The 21,491-nt window shown below is 41.8% G+C and overlaps 1 protein-coding gene across 1 annotated transcript in view; it reads right to left on the minus strand.

Moving 5' to 3' along the window:
* Positions 1–21,491, minus strand: part of SMCHD1 (structural maintenance of chromosomes flexible hinge domain containing 1) — a 408,526-nt gene that overhangs the window by 70,606 nt on the left and 316,429 nt on the right. Inside the window, exon 43 of the mRNA XM_089678219.1 lies at positions 1,975–2,084. Within this exon, the coding sequence (XP_089534345.1) occupies positions 1,975–2,084 (110 nt within the window). The remainder of the gene's footprint in view (positions 1–1,974; positions 2,085–21,491) is intronic.

Here is a 21,491-nt window from a genome sequence, read left to right on the forward strand (position 1 = left end):
TGACCTAAGGCTATGATTGTGATTATGACGATACACTGTGGCCCTGATTAACCCTTTGCTTACTGGGCCCTTAAACCCCCTTCATGACCAGACTGCTTTTTGCAATATATGCAGTGTCGGATTTGTTTTAAATGTTGCAATGGTTTTGCGGCTCCCAGTCTTTTTTTCCCTCTCGGAAACGGGTCCAAGTGGCTCTTTATGTCTTAAAGGTTGCAGACCCCTGTTCTAGGGCATCAACACAAAACAGCAATGTGGAGGGTATTTGCTGTAAGTGTTCTGCCAAAGCATGGTCCTGGAATACAGGATCCTGGTGGTTGTTCATTGTCCTAGTCCAGATAGCTGTGGCTTGACAAACAGAAATTGCAACAGCTGATAGCAAAGTTGTGCCTGCAAGAGTAAAGAGTTCCATACAGACTAAATTGCATGCACTTAATTGGGTTTTTTTTACCAAAGAAATTTAGTAGAATACATTTTGGGCTAATTGTGTAAAGAAAAAATATTTGATAACATGTTTTATAAACAGAAAGGGAAACTTTTTTCCCAATGTTTGGTCTTTTTTTTCCCTTTATATATAGCACAGAAATAAACTGGTCACTAACCACTTCCACTCAAGAGCATTTTTAAATTTTTCACACACAGGTTAAAAGATGCATCTATAAAATACTTAAAACCCCCAAAACATTATATAATTTCTGAAATAAATTGCAATTTAAGTCACACAATATTTGCGCAACTGTTTATCCGATCTATATTTTCATGAAAAAATGCACTTAAAATGCATTTAATTGCACGCAAATGCAATTTAATTCCCTCTTATTGGTATAAAATAGAAAATGAGGTAGTGTAACGTGAACGGATACCAAAATGTGTCAGGCCTCAAAACTGTGTGCACTCATTAAATTAACAACAGGCGATCATTTAAATGCTTTTACAGCTCATCAGTTTAGAGCAGTGGTTCTCAACCTCTGGAACCTCAGGACCCACGTTTGTCCTTGGCCATTAAGTTGCGACCCAAAAATAATTAAATTTCCGAAACATTATAATTTATTCCACAAAACAACTTGTGCAGTATTCTACAATGTACATGCACATTTTAAACCGTAAACAAACGGCTTTCTTCCAAAATGGATAGTGCAGTAATCACAGTGCTAGTGAAAATGAAAGTTAGCATGGGCCGATCATGTAAAAGCGATGGCTCCACAGCTGCCCAGATCAATTTTGGATAAATGCCCAGAGATTGCAGATAAACACAGAGGTGAGCCTGTTTGAACCGATGCACGTTTGGATGTGCCACACACATCCAAAAAGCTGACTAGTTACCACCAAAAGAACGCTCTGTCATAAAAAAAAGAGAGAAAACAATTTGGGTACAGTGCTGCTTGATCAACTAATTGTCAGTAAAACTATCACAGAGCTGAAACATTGCCTAGTTAAGAAGGGGGTGTAGAATGCTGGTACTAAGTTGGCAATAAAGATGGTTTGCTTAGCCTTGTCTCCTCTCGTTTATGCACTTTATGGAAGAGTGTGTTTGTTAAGTGCTGCAGGTTTTCAGATTTTCCAGAGTTTAAACAAGACTTTGTATCTTTGCTTTCCTAGCAACTTATGTATTAAAGGGGTCAAAACTGAGAAGTGAGTTTGTCACTTTAGTGGTGTCAGGTGGAATAGATTGGCACACCACTTTGCGGAGTTCAATTTTGCAGATACCTCAAACAAATCTTTTGGAGGAAGTTTTTAATGGAGAACTTTAATGATATCGCTATCTGAATACTGAAAGAGACTTTCTTTCTTGGATTGCACATATCATTTATATATACACTAGAATTTTTGACACAGTTTTTAATTATTTAATGTTTTAAATGTATTTATTGTGTACAAACTGTATTATGAGTAGAAAATGTACAGGCTCCCAAAATTACTAATGACAAATATTTGTTCAATACTATGACAGAATGCACAGAAAAAGTGTTACTTAACCTTTTTGACACTCTTCTTTGCGGTCAGAGAAATCCAAGAGATCTCTGGCGAACACTGGATTTCCTGTTGCATTGAATTGTTTTTTTCCATTAAGTATGTGTGGTAAAGACCTTGAAACCAAATCACAACAACTTTCATTAGTTTAATTTCTGAATTGCAGCATGTAACAAAATAAATGCATGCTCTACAACAACACTACAGCAAACACAATTAGGATAAAAAACAACAGGGGTAAAGATAAAAATAATAATAAATATACAACAAATTGTCATCCTCAACAATTTTCAATGAAAAATGGCAGCTATTTTTTTGACTGTTTGCTGCTAACAATATACCTTGAAATGTCCAGGCTTTGCACATTAAAGTATTAATATAATAAAATAATTAAGCTTTAAAACACATAAGCTTTAACCCTTTGCGCCGATGCTTCCTGGCCCTTTAAGAGCTTCTAAATGCAGAAAGGTTGAGGCTGGCATTTGGGTCATGTTACCACTGTGATTGGCTGTCACATAGGTCACATGATCGGAAAGCTCCCAATGACAAGTATGCATCAGGAGCCCGGCAACCGTACTGGGAGTGCATTCTCAGTACGATAAGTGGTTTATACAGGGCCGCATATATGTGGCCACTTGGTGTTAAGGCCTACTCGCCGAGTGGCTGCATAACAGGGCCGGATCTAGCCTGTCCAATCTGGGGGTGCAGTAAAAAATGTTAGGGGGGCAGAGGATAGGAGGTTAGCAGGACTGTACAGACAAACCTCAGAACAAAGAATTATTTTTAAATATTTAAATGTTTCCATCACGTATGATTCTCTTCACAATTTCAGTAAAACGGGGAGGGACTTAAACTTCAACCTAAATACAGAGTGCAGAAATCAGAACTATGTAATTTACAGTGCAAGTGTTATGTGTACAGTGCCTTGAAAAAGTATTCATACCCTTTGAAATTTTCAATATTTTGTTATGTTACAACCAAAAACCTAAAAGTATTTTATTGGGATTTTATGTGATAGTCAAACACAAAGTGTCACATAATTGTGAAGTAGAAGGAAAATGATAAATGGTTTTCACATTTTTTTACAAATTAATATCTGAAAAGTGTGGCGTGCATTTGTATTCAGCCCCCCTGTGTCAATACTTTGTAAAACCACCTTACGCTGCAATTACAGCTGCAAGTCTTTTGCGGTATGTCTCTACCAGCTTTGCACATCTAGAGAGTGAAATTTTTGTCCATTCCTCTTTGCAAAACAGCACAAGCTCTGTCAGATTAGATGGAGAGCGTATGTGAACAGCAATTTTGAAGTCTTAATAATAACAATGAAAACTCTGCGCCACAGGCAAAACCAAAAAAACAAACAATAGAATCCAAAAACAAAGAAACACAGATGAGTGTGATTATGGCTGCTGCAGTCTTCAAAATGTGACTGACTTCCACATTAGTGAGCCTTATAAATGTGTATAATAATATACTGCGTATAGTGTAGTATAATATAGACTGCGCTGCCAAAAACCGTGCATCAAAATTACTTAACAATTTGCCATATCTTCCTGAAGACGTCTAATTACACACGAAACTAGCTGAAGCAGTATTCCCCAGCCAATACATCACATCAAATCCTATCCCATCCCTGGAGCGCAAGCCAGCTTCTGACTTTGGGGCGGTGATAGCCATAACAACAACAAGCTCTGTATGTACCTGGTGCCATTCCCTAGGCATATACAGTATACATGTGAGTGCGGTGTAATGGTTAGGGTTATATGATTGCATAAAGTCGACTACTTTGCACAATTAATTTTTTCCCTGACACGGTTTTTAGAGTGGCCGTGTATTGCATGGAAAGAAATCGCATTCCTGGTACATGTGAATGGTCAAGTTGTTGACAAGACACACAGTGGGTCCAATCAAAATAAGCACAGTGAGACCTATCTAATAACAGAAGTGAAATAGAGATGAGTGCAAAACCATGTGGGGTCACCTGGAAGTGGTCACCTGTTTTTTCTGTTACTAATGGCACCAAATAAATATCTGAAAAGTGCAGTGTGCATTTGCATTCAGCCCTCCTGGGTCAATACTTTGTAGAACCACCGTTCGATGCAATTACAGCTGCAAATCATTTTGGGGATGTCTCTACCACCTTTGCACATCTAGAGAGTTACATTTTTGCCCATTCTCCTTTGCAAAATAGCTCAAGCTTTGTCAAATTGGATGGAGTGTGTCTGTGAACAGCAAGTTTCAAGTCTTGCCACAGATCCTATATTGGATTTAGGTCTGGACTTTGACTGGGCCATTCTAACACATGAATATGCTTTGACTTAAACCATTCCATTGTAGCTCTGACTGTATGTTTAAGGTCGTTGTCCTGCTGGAAGGTGAACCTCTGCCCCAGTCTCAAGTCTACTGCAGATTCTAAAAGGTTTTCTTCTAAGATTGCCCTGTATTTGGCTTCATCCATCTTCCCATCAACTCTGAGCAGCATCCCTGTCCCTGCTTCATCCATCTTCCCATCAACTCTGACCAGCTCCCCTTTCCCTGTTGAAGAAAACCATCACAACAACATGATGCTGCTACTACTGTGTGTCACAGGGGATGGTGTGCTCAGGGTGATGTGCAGTGCTAATTTTCTCCCATACATAGCGTTTTGCTTTTTTCAATTTAGATTTTACCTGACCAGAGCACCTTCTTCCACGTTTGCTGTGTCCCCCACATGGCTTCTCGCAAATGGGACTTATGGATTTATTTCAACAATGGCTTTATTCTTGCCACTCTTCCATAAAGGCCAGATTTGTGGAGTGCATGACTAATAGTTGTCCTGTGGACAAATTCTCCCACCTGAACTGTGGATCTCTGCAGCTCCTCCAGAGTTACCATGGGCCTCTTGGATGCTTCTCTGACTAATGCTCTCCTTGCTCGGCCTGTTAGTTTAGGTGGACAGCCATGTCTTGGTAGGTTTGCAGTTGTGCCATACTCTCCATTTTCGGATGATGGATTGAACAGTGCCCTGTTCAAAGCTTGGGATATTTTTTATAACCTAACCCTGTTTTAAACTTCTCCACAACTTTATCCCTGACTTGTCTGGTGTGTTCCTTGGCTTCCATGCTGTTTGTTACCTGTTTATTCACTATTGTTCTCTAACAAATCTCTGAGGGGTTCACCACATAACAGTTGAATTTATACGGAGAATAAATTTCACACAATTGGACTCTATTTACTAATTAGGTGACTTCTGATGGCAATTGGTTCCACTAGATCAAAGTTAAGGGTATCAGAGTAAAGGGGGTTGAATATAAATGCACGCCACACTTTTCAGATATTTATTTGGAAAAAATTTGGAAAACCATTTAACATTTTCTTCCACTTCACAATTATGTGCCACTTTGTGTTGGTCTATCACATAAATGTGATGTCCTGGAGTTCCCCACCGGCTGCTGACATCTTCTAATGGTCAGCTTCTGGCTATTGAATGCCACCTGCTTTCATTGGCTGGGCAGGGATGACGTCACTCCTACGCATGCGTGGAAGTTCTGTTGGCTTCTGCATTGCTGAATTTCTACAGTGAGCTGCATGTACGTGGCTACTTTTGCTGCAGTCCGGAGCAATTTCAGACCATTCAAATAAAAGGGTTTAAATCGCACTACACCCAGGTTGTATGTGAATGGCACAGGAACGTGTAGCATGTTCCTGTGCGATTCATGGTGTGAACTAGCCCTTAAGCTTCATTCACACAGGTGGCAAGCGGGTGGTAAAAACAGGTGGCTGAGCTGCAGTTTCACCACCCCTGGCCTCCCACATAAATGCTAAAATACAGCTGGAGAAGGCTGCAGTAAATTTAACACGACATGTTCAGTTGATAGGTGGCATTGCTTTTCAGACTCAGCCATTTAATTCAATAGGGCTGCACTGCAACTGTGATCAAAAGCTGCTGGCTTGTCGTTGCAGCACATTATCCCCATTCTAAAATGCCCCCTCCACTCCTGTATGCCAACTTTGTGTTTACATTACAGTATAGAAGGCTAACAAGTTCCATGTCACTGTCAGCAGGGGAGAGTAACACTAGCTACGAATAAAAAATAAGGCTTTTTTTTTTTATTGTTGTGAACTTTGATAAATTAGGACCCATTTACACTAGAACGCAGTCCCCATAGCACAGGCATTTTCGAGCATTAAGACCTGTTATGCTGGGCTTTAATGCAGCTGAACATAACAGAAAATAAGTATTACAGCATTTTTATGCAGCACAGTGTACCACATGCATTGTAAAGAAGCAGCAGAGGTGTGTTGGGGTGCAATTCAAAATGTGCCTTTTGATGTTTAGCTATTTTGGTAGTGGGACCTCTCCTATCTCTTTTCTCCCAAACTTTTGTCTTCCTTTCTTTTAATTCCATCATATTATTTCAAACACTGACTAGGCAAACTGATATGCACACTATGTTTGCTCAATTAAATATGTGCATTTGACTTTTTATAGCATTACCATTATACAATTCTTTGTGCTTACTTGAAAATCAGTTTCTTGGAGTTAATTAAGGAACAGAAACAGAAGTAAATCAGAGACAGTTGAGTTACACTGCCACCTACAGGAAAAACTGGACACGGGCAAACAATAAAAGAAATTGTCTTATCTGTAAATATTGTTGGAGTACAGTACAGGACACAAGTTAAATATTCATAGACTCAAGGTTATGGCTGTACCTTTAGGTGATTAGACACTGGAAAAGCTTTTGAAGACACCCCCCATAACCCTACCCCACTCCGAGTCCTCAGATCTTGGCTAGTGTCCAAGGTAATGGACCCCCTTCACCGTGGGGTCATGGTGATTGTGGACACAATTACTCTTTGCTAACTAGTTTCTTATTTTACTTTGAATCTTTATTTAACTCCTTAATGTTTTCTGCTACCGCAAGAAATGCTGTGCATCTGGATCAGTACAACCTCCTTCTAACCTTAAGAACGGAACTCAGACCCCACAAGCAAAGCAGAACACATGATTCGAAGGGAGGGTGTCCTATAGCCTATACTTTACTTCAAGATAAGGAATTTACAGGCAAATCAAAATGTCTTTAATCTTAATCATATACGCCTGGAAACATGGTCAATATTCATAGAACTTGGGATGTTCCCCAAGCAACAAGAAGGTTGGCAACAACTGGGCAAACTAAACTGTGCCAACAGGCCCAACACCAGGGGTCAACAGACCCAAATTTGGAGTGCAGAGCAAGTAACTTACAGATGAAAATGAAGATTGGATGACCACCTGGTAGAACTTTGAAAACCAAAGCTAGACTTACTAAACTACTTCCAGGACAGCCCATGAGAGAGAGCTCCTCCCATCAGAACAGGAAGCATGCTACCTTCAAGAGTTAAAAGGCGGTCCTCCGGGCCACTGTTTCAGTAAACTTAAGAACTAAAGCACAGAACTACAGCAAAACACAGAACACATAATAAACAAAATGGGAGGGAATCTGGCTGTCCTAGAAGACTACTGAAAATAGAGTTACCGGTAATTCTGGTTTTCCACAGTCATCTTCTAGAACAGCCCATGAGACGATAAGCAATAACTTACCATCCTAGGGTGGGACCACCGCCTAGAGGACTCTTCTACTGAAAACTTGGTCCTGACTCGACAAGAGGTCCAAGCAGTAGTGCTTAATGAAGGTGGAGAACCTGGACCATGTTGCCACTTTACAGTTCTGCTCGAGTGGCACCAGTTCTCTCTGCCCAGGAGGTAGATAAGGCCCTAGTTGAATGGACATTAAGAAAGAGGAGAAACATTCATAATCTGGTAGGATTCTGCAACAGCATGCTTGATCCACCTGGCTATCAAAGACTTTGAGGCCTGTGCTCCATTGTGAGACCCAGCAAAGTGTAAAAACACAGCATCTCACTATATGAACTACTTGGTTACTAATAGGTAAACCAAAAGAAATCTCAGGACACAACTTCAAATTACCAGGTTTCATTCTAGATACTGCTTTGAAGAATCTAGAAACTGTGGGGTGTTCTAAAAAGGTTGTTTAGTGCTGCTGCCTGAATGTTTGATATGCTGAAATCTAACCCCTGATCCACACTGAATCACAACCACAACCCCTGATCCACATCCTGAAAAAAACTCTAGGACAGACTGAATGTCTGGTACGGTTTATTTATGCCCTACCATCCATGAGTTAAACTTTTTCCACACCTTCTGATAGATGGCTCTAGAGACAGGCGTGCTGCAATTGACCAAAGTCCTAATAACCCAGTCTGAAAAAACTTTGGATTATAACATCTGTTCTTCAGATACCAAGCCACCAGAATCAAGGTAGCTTACTTGATGATGCAGAACTGGACCCTTAGATATTAAAGTGATTCTAAAGGCATAATAAAAAAAAAAATGCCTATACTTACCTGCTGTGTGCAGTGGTTTCTCGGGTCCCCTGCAGGCTCTCCTGGCTCCTCCCTCTGGTCCGGTGCCCCCCACAGCAAGCTATGGGGGCACCCGCTGCTTCGTATGTCCATTTACACATGGAGCAGCGGCTCCACCTGCCCTCTCTCTCTTCTCATTGGCTCACTTGTTGTGATTGACAGCAGCGGGAGCCAATGGCTCCCATTGCTGTCTCAGCCAATGAGGAGTCCCAGGTTAGCCGAGACTCCAGTGCACATCGCTGCATCGAGAAGGGGCTTAGGTGAGTGTTAGAGGATGGGGGGAGATACCGCACACAGAAGGTTTGTTACCTTCATGCATAGAATGCATGAAGGTAAAAAACCTTCAGCCTTTACAACCACTTTAAATCCTCCTTCACTGTCAGGAAGACTGAAGGAGTCAAGGCTAGGAATTGCAGGAAAACCAAGGTCTATCAGAATAAAATCTGTCCTTTCTAGCAGACATTTGTGAAGCAGTTCCAGAATAAGTGAATAATAAAGTGAGCGCTTCTTAAGATTGGAAAATGAAAGCAGCTTGCATAAGTAAAAAACCCCTAGATCCTTTAACACATATATATAAAAAATGCAGCGCTTAAATAAAAGTACATATATATGAATAAATTATAAAGTGATAAATAAAAGTGCTATTTAAATAAAAGTGCTATTGTGTCGTCTTATTTTAGATGAAATATAATGACATAAACGCACACTATAAACGCATGAGTCCACAATATAAATGTTTAAAAATTCACATGGTGCATCAATACTCCAGAGTCTGGGGGTACAGATCCCTCTTACTGGAATTGCATAAATAATAAGGTGCTAGTGACTTCCGTGGTAAGGAAAAGAGGTGTGCTTGCACTCACCGGTCGCACAATAATATTGCGCATATAATAATCAGAAGGGCATTAATGGTCATCTGGGAACCGATAAGGTTGAGGCACTCCGATGGCACTTGGTACACCCAAGGTTGGACTCCAGACCTCTCAGTAGGACCCTCTCAGCTTACAGGGACTGCTCCTTGGTATCACTTACACCCGGCATCAAGCAAGGTCAGCATCAAAAGAAATCCACCTTAAGTAGCTCAAAAAACAAGCCACCAAACAAAGAGAGCGGTTGTCTGAACGAGGCTTTTATTTTTCTCTCTTCAGAAGGTCGCAGTCTATGTTGTCTCATCTTTTTATGAAGATCATGAAACCAATTTGCCATGAAAACTTCAATCCAAAAACTAATTCTCCATGGACAACATGGATCCTTGAGGACTTCCATGTCCTCAAAGGCTAAATGTGATTTCTATGAAATCTTAGAGAGGGATGCATCCAAATAAGGGTACTTGTTCCATAAATACGTGGAATCATCAAAGGGAAATCTTCTCTTTAAACTGACAGAGAAGTAAGGTTTCTTATATGGTTCATGCCACTCCAACTGGATAGCATCCAAAAGAGTTTTATATACTTAAAAAACTCCCCTGACACATGAGGTCATGCTTATAAAGCTGTACTTTTTCTTGTTCAATTTCCAAAATGTTATAAATGCCTCTTAACAAATCATCCAAGTCTTCTAAGGACAATTTGTACCTGGAGCTCTTGGCAGGCTCATCATCCCACTTACTATCTGCTTCATACTGGGATGAAGAGAAAGCTACAGAAACATCATCCTCCATTCCCCCTCCCCTCTCCCTCACACACACACAAACACTGCCCAGTGCTGGAGAGGACCCCCCTGCAGGCGGTTTAGGTACCACCAAGGACTGAAACGGAGGCACTGTGGGGGTTTTCATATCTGCCAGAAGGGATCTAAAGGAGTGAAAGCTGGAAGCTGATTATTTCACTGAAAACAAAAGCTTATTAGATGCCATGGCTGACTCATCCCTTACCAGGCTGTTAGTACATGAGTGGCATAAAGCTTTACTCCAAAAAGATCCTAATTTAGCTGCACAGACTATACAGGGCTTCTCCTATGGGTTTCGCAGGCAGCATGTTACCCCCGTTTGGAGGAAATGCTAAAAAGTGAAGCAGTGGCCTGGAGAACCACCTTTTCTTTTATAATGGAAGGAGTTCTACGTCTCATGGGCTGCAAGACAACTGGGACAAAGATATGAGCAGAAGATAAGATGATGGGCTTACAAAGCTGGGCAACAGAGGCTTGATGTCTGAATGCCCAGGAAACGTTCACTGGTCTAATGGAGTGAGCAGACAAGAGTGATGGAGGACCTTTTCCTTTTAAATTGTAAGCTCTTAAGATGAGTTGTCTTATCCATCTAGCAATGGTTGATTTTGAAGAAGTGTTTCTCATGAGGTCCAGAGGGTATGACACAGGGAGTCTGTTTTTCTGATAGAAGCCATAGCTTTGAAATAGTTTCTGATGACTACGTCTAAGCAGCGAAGAGTAATTTATTTAGTGATCTTCAGAGTAGGACACAAAGATGAAAGTACAGTGTCTTAATTGAGGGGGAAGACTGACAACACCTTAGGAAGGAAGCATAGCCTTGGGTGTAAGGCTGCTTTGTCCTTGACCAAGAATGCTACTTAAAGAGAGATCATCTAAGGAGATTTCCCTGCTGGGTTCAGAGGGTTGTTTCTTCAGGGCAGAAAAACACACAATAAACTCCCAAGGTGGACAAAGGTTTTGACAAGGGAGATGCCAGAGGTTTTAGGAAAAGAATGAACAAGGCATAGAAACCATCCTTTTAGAGTGTTTAGAGCCAAAGCATATATGTGAGTTGTCTTTTGCAGGCAGCTTCAGCTGTCCAGGCTTTAAGCCATAAAATACTGCACATGCAATAAGGAAACAGAGCCATTTTGAAGATTTGTGTCATAACCTAGGGCATCGACACAAAAGAGCAATGTAGAAGGTATATGCTGTAGTTGCTCAGTCAAGGCACAGTCCTGGAAGACAGGATAGTGTTGGTTGTCCACTGTTCTAGTCCAGTTAACTGCAGTTTGGCAGACAGAAGTCACAGCAATAGCTGGTTGAAGAGCTCGGTCTGCCAGAGTAAAAAGAGCCTTTAAGAGCATATCAAACTTTCTATCAGCAGAATTTTTGAAAGAAGGCACATGCTTGAGGCAGTGAGATGTTTAAGATGGCAGGGTCCACCACTTCGACAGAATTTCTGTTGTGCTGCTGCATTCATACAGCCAATGTTACCTACTAATCATATTGAGGACTTTTTGACCGAGTTTGAGAATGTTGCTGTGTTCAATGCATGGCCCAGAAGAGACTGCTGGTCTGAAATATTACAGCCCTTTCTACCAGTGCAGTTCTGGGAAGTTTACTGACTGATGAGATGACTATGACAGGTAAAACGTAGCAAGCCGGTCTGGAGAGGGCTGGGATGCTCAAGAGTCTGTGATGCCTAGGAGGGCATCTGTTGTTTCATCCCATGGTTGCATGGGGAAATATGCCAGGGAAAGTGCTGCATAGGAATGGTTCCTGAGGTGACGCACGGAAAGGAAGATCGCAACACCTGCTAACTGGAGAAGTTGCAGTTACTGCAGAAGTTAACCCTCCCATGACAGAAGGTTTGAGTTTTGTCCACAATGTATAAAGAAATGATGGGTGTAGTGCAAGGGTGTCCATCTTTTTGACCTTCTTGGGCCATATTGGAAGAAGAGGAATTGTCTGGAACCACACATAAAATACACTAACAATAAGGATTACTGATGAGCAGAAAAAGTCAGGCAGATCACAAGTTAATGATCACTGATATAGATAATGTACCTCTCTGAGTAATAAAACTTCTTTTGTAATTTTTTTTTTGTATTATACACGTAAAAGAGGACATAAAAATAGTGCAATATTTGACACTGTTTTTGAGAAACTAAGGCATCAATATCTGGTTGGATGGATGTAGTTAGTAGCAATTCTCAATGAATTCTCAAGGTGCTCATCAAATATTTTGGTTCCAATTTTGCCCTTTGTGTGCTTCATCTTTGCTCAGAAATATAGGTGCCGCCGAAAACAATTACATGAATAAGTGACTGTGAAAAGTGGGATATTTTTCTTTGGGAAGCTAAAACTTATAAAAGTCCAGTAAAGAGACAGTCAAATTTTTCTTTGGCCGCATGTGTTTGCCAAGGGTAAATGTATTTATTTTAAAAATTTATTTTTAAAGTGGTTCTAAATGCTCAAGGTTTTTTATCTTTATGTATTCTATGCATATAGGTAAAAAACCTTTTGTGTGCAGCATCTCCATCAAAACTCACCTAAACCCCTCCCGATCCAGCGATGTGCACTTAAGTCTCAGCTATCCCGGGACTCCCTCTTCTCATTGACTGATACAGAAGCAGTAGCCATTGGTTCTTGCTGCTGTCAATCACAATCACAGCCAGTGAGCCAATAAAAAGAGCGAGAGAGGGGGCAGGGCCGAGCCACAGTACTGTGTGTGAATGGACACAAGGAGCAGCGGGGGCTCCCATAGCAAGCTGCTTGCTTTAGGGGCACCCGACAGGAGGGAGGGGCCAGGAAAGCTTGCAGGGGAACTGAGAAGAGGAAGATCCGGGCCCCTGGGTGCAAATCCACTGCACAAAGTAAGTATAACATGTTTGTTATTTTCTCTTAAAAAAAAAAAAAAGCCTTTAAAATCACTTTAAATAAGTTTAAGATTTCGTGTTGGGCCAAATGTATACCTGTCTTGGGCCGCAGGTTGGACACTCCTGGTGTAGAGTGTCTTGTGATGACAGATATGCTGAAAGAAATGTAAGAATGCTGGAGTGTACAGCCAGTGTATATTTTGATTCCTCTCCTGGGTCAGGAAACCCATATCACAGGGTACTGCTAATCTGAACTGGATATTACAGACTGTACTGGACATGGATAGCCGATATGGGAAGTATGTGATGCAATGTTCTGTGATAATATTGAAAGTGCGTTGCTGAATTGCTTACTACTAGTGTTGTGTAGGAGAAGCACTCCGGAGCACTGTTGGACAGGTCAGAGGTATTTGTTAAAGTACCAGAGGACACAGAAGTGGTTAAAGAGGCTGGTGTGACCGAACTAGACAACAGTTGTGTTGAAAAACGTTCGCTGGTAGGAATGTTGCTTATGTAGTGTTGGGTGATAGCTGGCACAGAGGTGCCAATGTGAGGAACTGGTATGTTTCTCCCTCCACTGCGAATTTGGGGGGGGGGGGGGATAATATGTGGTAGGGTGAGGCCATGCCACTGTGTAAAATGGCAATCTAGGTCAGGTTTCACAGAAGAGAGCCACACTGATGGCACTGGTGTGTGCTGACTTTTTAGGAGAGACAGGATTAGTGTTCAGTGAGATATTGCGTGTCTACAAGGGAGCAGAATGGTGCATATCTGCACAGCACTGCAAGGAAAGACACAGAGCTGACAGAGGAAAAGAGTTGGTGCACAAGCACTGGGATGTGTGTTAGATGGTCTGGAGGATCCAGGCACGAGGCTTGAACTGTAGAGCTGCAAAGAGCCAGGAGGCTGAACAATCTTCTTTTGTCATATTGACAGTGGAAACCCCCTGCATGGAAATCTATTTGTGAATTTTTGTTTCAAATAAAAGTGGGCAGAAAAAGCCCTGAAAAGGAACATCTGAAGAGGTCTGGACTCGCTGTTATGCACTACCAATGAGTTACACTCATTGTCACAAAGGATAGAAAGTGAATCTCTGCAGAAAACAAACAGTATTTTCTGCTTCTCTTTCCGCAACAAGACACCTGGTTCCTCCCAGATCGTTTGTGTGCCACTGTTGTGGCATTGTCTGACCAAGTTCAGATCGGATGGCCCTATAGTCAAAATATCCCATGTTTAAGGGACAATTGTGTTGCTTGGAGCTCCAGTATGTTGATCAGAAGAGAAGCTTCTTCTTCAGGGTCAAAAGGACTCCTGGATTCCTCTCCAGTTTGTCAAGACAGGCATCCTTTTTGAGAATCCTCCAGGATAATGGAAAGAAGGATGCCACAGACTCCTGGGATGGATTCCTGAGCTACCAGACTAGAGATAAACTGATCTTGAGTGTTTGGCGCATCTTTTGATCCACAAACTTCATTTTCTCGTCCCATACAGCCAGAGTTGTAATGGCCGAAGTGGAATTGAGCAAGACTGCTTCAAATGAGGCTACCATGAAGCTCAGAACTCTCATGCAACAGTGGAGATGCATACAACACATAAACTGTATAGTCAAAACCCGAGAGCAAAGAGTCTGGAGTTTGTCTTGCAGAAGGGTAACTTTGGAAAGAGTAGTATCCAAGTTGAGAGCAAGGTGCTCCAAGCAATGTCTGTTCAAGCACAGATTTCTGAAGTTTCAGGATCAAACCAAAGCATTAAAAGGTCTGGGCAGTCCACACCACATTGTCAGAGGATGAGCTGACTGTTCCCACAACATCCAGGTATCCCAAAATTGGAATATCCTGGGAAAGGGAAGTACTGGAGCCAGTACCTTGGTGAACACTAGTAGTGTGAAGTACTGACCAAATGAAAGGGCACAAAACTGGTAGGGTTGAATGCCCACAACAAAGCAAAGCAATAGCACTGGGAAAATGGGGACATGCAAATATGCATACCTGATGTCCAAAAAGGCTAAAAGTCTCCTTGGTGAAGGAAGCTTTGATAGATCTAATGGATTTCATGAAAACTTTTTAGATCCAAGATGGAGCAAATATCCTTTTTTCTGAACAATGAAGTTTTGAGTAAAAAAACATAAATCTTTTCAATTCCACAACAATTGTACGGTCTACCTGATTCAAGAATCCTGTAGTTCAGAATGAAGGTCTGCTAGCCTGTGTGGGGACACAGGTAGGTAAGAAAACACGAAGTAGGATGGAGGAAGAGGACAAAACTCTAGCCTGTGGCCCCTGAAAACTATATCTTTTACCTGTGCATTTGAGATGCTTTCTGAGCATGTGTCTGCGAAGGACAACAGGCACCTCCATCCCCTCTTTGGAAAGCAGGGGTGTCCCTTCACTGCAAAGAGGACTTATCTGCAGGTTTGGAACATTCATGAGCCAAAGACTAGCAGTTTCAGCTGCAGGACCTTCCAACCTGTGCATTTAACATCAGTAAGATCCAATATGGTATCTCTAAAGTGTTTTTCCGCTTTTGAAGTCAAATTGGGACAATACCTACTGTGCTATATATGCTCTCATTCACGTAGCAAAAAAAATATTTAAAAATTGCACCTTACCTTTTAAAGATGTTCCATTCTGGAAATTCCAGTACTGTAAAATCCTACTTGTTAACTTTGTTTGGGTGGGGGGTGCTCAGCTGTGTTGTTGCCATAACTAACCCTGTCTGTAATGTGCAGGCAGATCTCTATTATCAATTGTAAACTAAAGTTGCTGTCCATCCTAGCAAAGGCTTAAAGATTTAGAAGCTGATGTTAATAAGAGGAGACTCAGCCTGTCCTTTCTTCAAAAATCCTTGAAGTCAACCATGAGGCCTGAATAACATCTAAAATGTAAGAAATATATTTTTTTTTTCATTTTTATTTTAGTATGATATGTGAATGGGATTTTCTCAAATTTGACTGCAAATCTGGAAATACACTTTAAGCTTGAAAGCTATATCAGCCGACAATTTTGGTACAAACTTGTCCAAAACTCCATCTGCAACTCAGAGGACAACACAGCTGCAGAACTTTTAAGGGGATAGTATAAGGGACACTCCTAAAAGTGTGGAGACAACTATCTATGATATTGGTGTTAGGTCCAGGAGGAGGGGAAATGTAAGCTGTCCCAGAGTTGTCAGTGGATTGAGACCACTCCCTTATCCTTTTGGTCCAGCATGTTGCTGTATAATTAGAGTAACTTATTTAACCAGTTCCCGCCCAGCTAATAGCAAAATGACGAACAAGCGGGACTTTCATCGATCCAGGTGGGCATCATATGACGTCCTCCCGAATCGCCGCCGCATTGCGGCAAGATCTATCACCTGCTGTGTCTATTGTACACAGCTGATGGCCAATCTGTGTACCGGCTCGTTGCTGATACCATGTGACAAATCACAGCAGGTCACATGACAATTGTAAACAATGGATAGCTTCCTTTCATTCCATCCATTGTATACAATTGTGTTGCTAGCTGTGATTGGTCACAGCGATCACATGGTAAAGACTGGGCCAATCACAGCCCATCTGTGTCATGTGATTACTGTGGCCAATGACAGCTAATCACAACAAAAAACACTGAATTAATCGACTTTATTCAGTTAAAGTGGTTCTAAAGGCTCAAGGTTTTTTACCTTCATGCATGCTATGCATGAAGGTGAAAACTGTCTCTGTACAGCTCCCCCCCAGTCCCTCCTAATACTTACATAAGCCCTGTCTCGATCCAGCGATGTGCACTGGAGTCTCGGCTATCCCGGGACTCCCTCTCCTCATTGACTAAGACAGAAGCGGGAGCCATTGGCTCCCACTGAGGTCAATCACAGCTAGTGAGCCAATGAGAAGAGAGAGGGGGTGGGGCCGAGCCGCGGCTCCGTGTGTGAAAGGACATATGGAGCAGGGGGTGCACCCATAGCAAGCTGCTTGCTGTGGGAGCACCCGACAGAAGAGGAGGGTCCACGCTGCTCTGTGCAAAACTCCTGCACAGAACATGGCAAGTATAGACATGTTTGTTTTTTAAGGAAAAAAATAAGCCTTTAGAATCCCCTTAAATGCTTGCATATAGAAGTGAAATTCACTGCTACAGGCAATCATAATGTGTTAAAAAAAAAAAATTACTGATCACTTCCCCAGAGTTGTACAATGTTACTATGGTTACATTATATTACTCTGGTCACAGTGTTTTCTTAAAAAAAAAAAAAAGTAAAAAGAAAAAAAATTGAAAAAAAATATTCTTTTTTTTAAAAAATACTGTCACCAGTCAGTGTGATCACTGCCACGCCAGCTATGTGATGACGCTGTACTGCAATGGTGACAGTGTGTAAAACAAAAAATGATGAAAACATTTTTTTTTTCCATTTCTTTATTTTCTAAAAAATTATGACAAACAGCTACAATTTCAAAAAAACTCGCTATGCCTCTTACTAAATACCGCAGACTACCTACTGTCCCCCCAAAAAGGGGTAATTTGGGAGATATCTATACTCTCCTGACATTTTTGGCCTCAGGAAATGAGATAAGCCATCAGTACAGCAGGTTTGAGTGATTTTCAGACACTGTATATACCACAGTTTGTGGACACAAATTTGAGTTATTTTCACCCACAAAAAGTAGCAGTACACATTTTGGCCAATATTTAGGAATAACAACTATTTGTTTGTAAAATGTTATAACAGAAATGAAGAAAAACTTTTTTTCAAAAATGTTTGTCTTTTTTAATTTAACAAAAAATAAAAAACCCAGTGGCGATTAACCACTTGGCTACACCTTTCTTTTGGTAGTATTTAATCACTACTGGAGTTTTTATTTTTTTGCCCTATAAATGAAAAAAGAGCAAAGATGGTTAAAAAAAAAAAAAAAAAAGGTTTCCTTTGTTACTATTATAAAATTTTGCAAACAGGTAATTTTTCTCCTTCACTGATGTGCGTTGAGGAAGCTGCACTGATAGGCAGGATTGATGGGCACTGATAAGCTACACTGATGAGGCGGTACTGATGAGGAGACACTGATGATGCTGCATTGATAGACAGCACTGCTGGGCACTTTTGGGGCTGCACTGATAATCAGGGCACTGAATACCAGTGCAGATGTCAACTTTGACAGTTGCCGGCAGAACTTTCCTCACACTGTGACAGCGTGAGGGAAAATACTGCCGATAACCGGAAAGTGTATATACAAGATGATCAGCTGTGATTGGACACAGCTGATCACATGGTAAAAGGATGCTGTGATTGGCCTTTTGACATGTTAGGTGATCAGCTGTGTCCAAAAGGCACAGCGAACACAGAAAACGCCAGGTTCGTGTCGCTTGGCGCGTGTTTTTGGAGGACGTTATAGGACACCCTCCCAGAACTGGACGACCGTGCTATAGCCATTATTCGGCTATAGCGCAGTCAATAAGTGGTTAAACCAAAAAGAAAACTCTAGTTGTGTGAACAAAATGATAAAGATTTAGTTTGGGTACAGTGTTGCACGACTGCGCAATAGTCAAACTTTCGTTTTATTTAATCACCACTGGGTTTTTTTATTTTTTGCACTATAAACGAAAAAAGAGCAAACATTTTGAAAAAAAGGTTTTCTTTCTATTATAAAATTTTGCAAACAGGTAATTTTTCTCCTTCACTGATGTGCGTTGATGAGGCTGCATTGATGGGCATGGATAGGCAGCACTGATGATGCTGCACTAATATGCAGCAATGATGGGCACTAATAGGTAGCACTGACGGGCACTGACAGGCACAGATTGGCAGCACTGCTGGGCACTATTAGGCCTGCGCTGAAAATCAGGACATAATCAGTGCCCCGATTATCAGTACAGATGTCTGCTTTGACAATTGCCAGTTACTGGCAGTACTTTCCTCCTGTGACAGCGTGAGGAAAGTACTGCCGATAACCAGCAAGTGTACTTACATGGTGGTCAGCTGTGATTGGACAACGCTGATCACGTGGTAAAAGGCCGCTGTGATTGGCCTTTTACCATGTCATGTGTTCAGCTGTGTCCAAAGGATACAGCGATCACAGACAGCACTGAGTGCACGCTGCTGGGGGCTCATTCTAGGAGGACGTCATATGACGCCCTCCCAGAACTGGACGACCGCGCTGTAGATGTCATTCGGCTATAGCGTGGTAGTAAAGTGGTTAAACAAACCAAGAAGAAACCTTGGCTACTCACAAACCAGAGGTGACTGTAACCTTTTAGCAAAAAGGAGACCCATACAAAATTCATAGTCGTCGAAAATAACTTTACTAATTCACAAAATATCCACCATGTTTTGTGGTAAAACACACTCCCCCTTCATTAGGGCTAGAATATAAATATAAATGAAAAAAAAATAGATAACTATCCACTTGTATACATAGTGCCTAAAATCCTAACATTAAGAACAAGATCAATATATGCCTTGCATACAAATACCAGGTAATTTCCTAAATAGAATAAATAATTCATGATAATATAGTTCATATAATATGTTGTAATGTAAATCAATAAGTGCAAAATTATAGTTCGTAGCTCCCGGAAATGACCCTCTGGACCCTGGTCAACAAGATTTGTTGAGACCAGAAGGGCAAGAGGTGTGCTGACACTCTTAGAAGGGGGAGTCCCATCACTAGGAAGAGGCCCTGGAATCAGTCGTGGCTGGTCTGGAGAGTCGTGTCTTCTTACCAAAGTACGTTCCAGTCTTGGACTTGGCATTGAAAAACTGAGAGGGATGAAAGTAACCCTTCCTAAACTAAAGAGGAGTAGTTCTACTGATAGCGATATAAAACTTCTATTTCTCAGGGAAGGAGAGTAATCTTACCCATTCTGATCCCCTTGATATACTTATCCAAGAAGGGACCAAACAGCTGTTCCGTTTCAAAGAGCTCAAGGCATATTCTGCATGGGAGCTCAGCTGACCAGCTTTTAAGCCAAAAGGATCCTGCGTATATGTGACTGGAAAGTACTTATCCTGAAGCAATGACGAAGTGTATCCGCCCTGCCATTCATGCAAGTTAAGGCTTGTAATTAAAAGATTTAAATGACTGTGGATGAGGAATTCATTAGGAAGCAACTAGGATTTCAGGCCATGCACTTAATCCAACAGCAATCATCTGATAGACTGCCATTAAATCAATTGCAGGTTGCATAATGGTATCAGGGCCTGGACTTGAACCTGGGACCTCCACTGTGTCAGGCAGTAACTCTTCTCACTGAGCTACCTGGGATGCTGGACAACACTCTGCCTGATCTATTGGACAATCCTGCCTTGTGTCTTGTTTTCTGATGAACCTTGAACTCCTTGCTCCTCATGAACTTCCTGATTTAAGCCATGTCTCTGTACTTCCTGTTGCCAGATTATTGTGCCTTCTCCAGCCAGTATCTCAGTTGTCTCTCCTGCTGCTGTCTATACCTTCGCTACCGACCTTTGGCTTGTTCCTGGACTACGATTCTGCCTCATCCCATCTACTACCGCTTGTTACCGACCCTTGGCTTGTTGACTTCGCTTCTGATAGATTCCTACCTGCTCTATCTGCTATCGGATTCTGGCTTGCTCGTTTCCTGGTGGGGTGATCCTGAGAACTGCCACCCGGTACTAAACACGCAGCTAAATCCATCTCCACCATTAGGAGCTCTGGTGAAAACCGGTTAGTGCTTAGACCCCGCACCTGCAGGTGAGCCTGCGTCATTTCCCAGGGTGACCGGCTGGTGTACCCATCCTGCTGGTTTCAGGTAAGCCTTACACTGCTATAGCAACTGGTCTCTGAACCTGACCTCACACCGTGACAGGTGGAAATAACCAAGGAGAAGAGCAATTTAAAAAGGGCATCTGACCTCTTGTCTACGGGGTCCTTGAACACAGGATTATCCTCCACAGGTGAAGGTCATGTTAAAAACAGAAAAGGCAGGATCTACCACAGGAACCACCCACTTCCACAGGAAAGCGATGCATTTTGGAGGAGTAAAGATCTTCTCCAGGTGAGGCCAGGTTCCACAAGCAAGTGGACTGGGATAGTCTTGACTGGTTAAGGTAATTTAAGGGAACTCTTGCTGCATAAATCGGAGCATGCTTAGTCAGTAAAGGGTGATATGTTATCCTTAAGTTCAGATGAAATCTCTGTTATGGGTGTCACCTTCTCTTGAGGTATTATGCCTGGCTCAAGGATAAAATCAAAGACTAAATCTGGAGGGGAAGTCACAAAAAAAAGGTTGGTGTGATAGCTGACCCAGCACAATGGCCAGAGAAAGGAGAAAGGCAGAGAGTCGGACTAGGGAAAAACATCAAAGTAAAAGATACTAGAGCATCAAGTGGAAAAAGTAACACCCTCATTGGGGTTAAGACCTGAGTTTGAGTTAGCAGGTCCATCTGATCCTTTTCCCTTTTGCTTAAGATCTGCCATGCATGTAAAATATCTTCCTCAGTGGGCTACTCATGATCTCTGCCACAGTAATCCCACCGAAAGTGGAGGAGTGCGGAAACAAACTATGAGGTTGCACTGGTGCAGAAAGTGCCCACGTCCTGCAAGGTAAACCCTGGCACATCTGGTTCTCAGCTGCCACTGCCGAAAGGATAGTCAAAGGC

The sequence above is a fragment of the Staurois parvus genome, unplaced genomic scaffold (assembly GCF_062004578.1).
Source record: "Staurois parvus isolate SC_StPar_1 unplaced genomic scaffold, SC_StPar_1.0 ptg000015l, whole genome shotgun sequence".
Taxonomy (NCBI): domain Eukaryota; kingdom Metazoa; phylum Chordata; class Amphibia; order Anura; family Ranidae; genus Staurois; species Staurois parvus.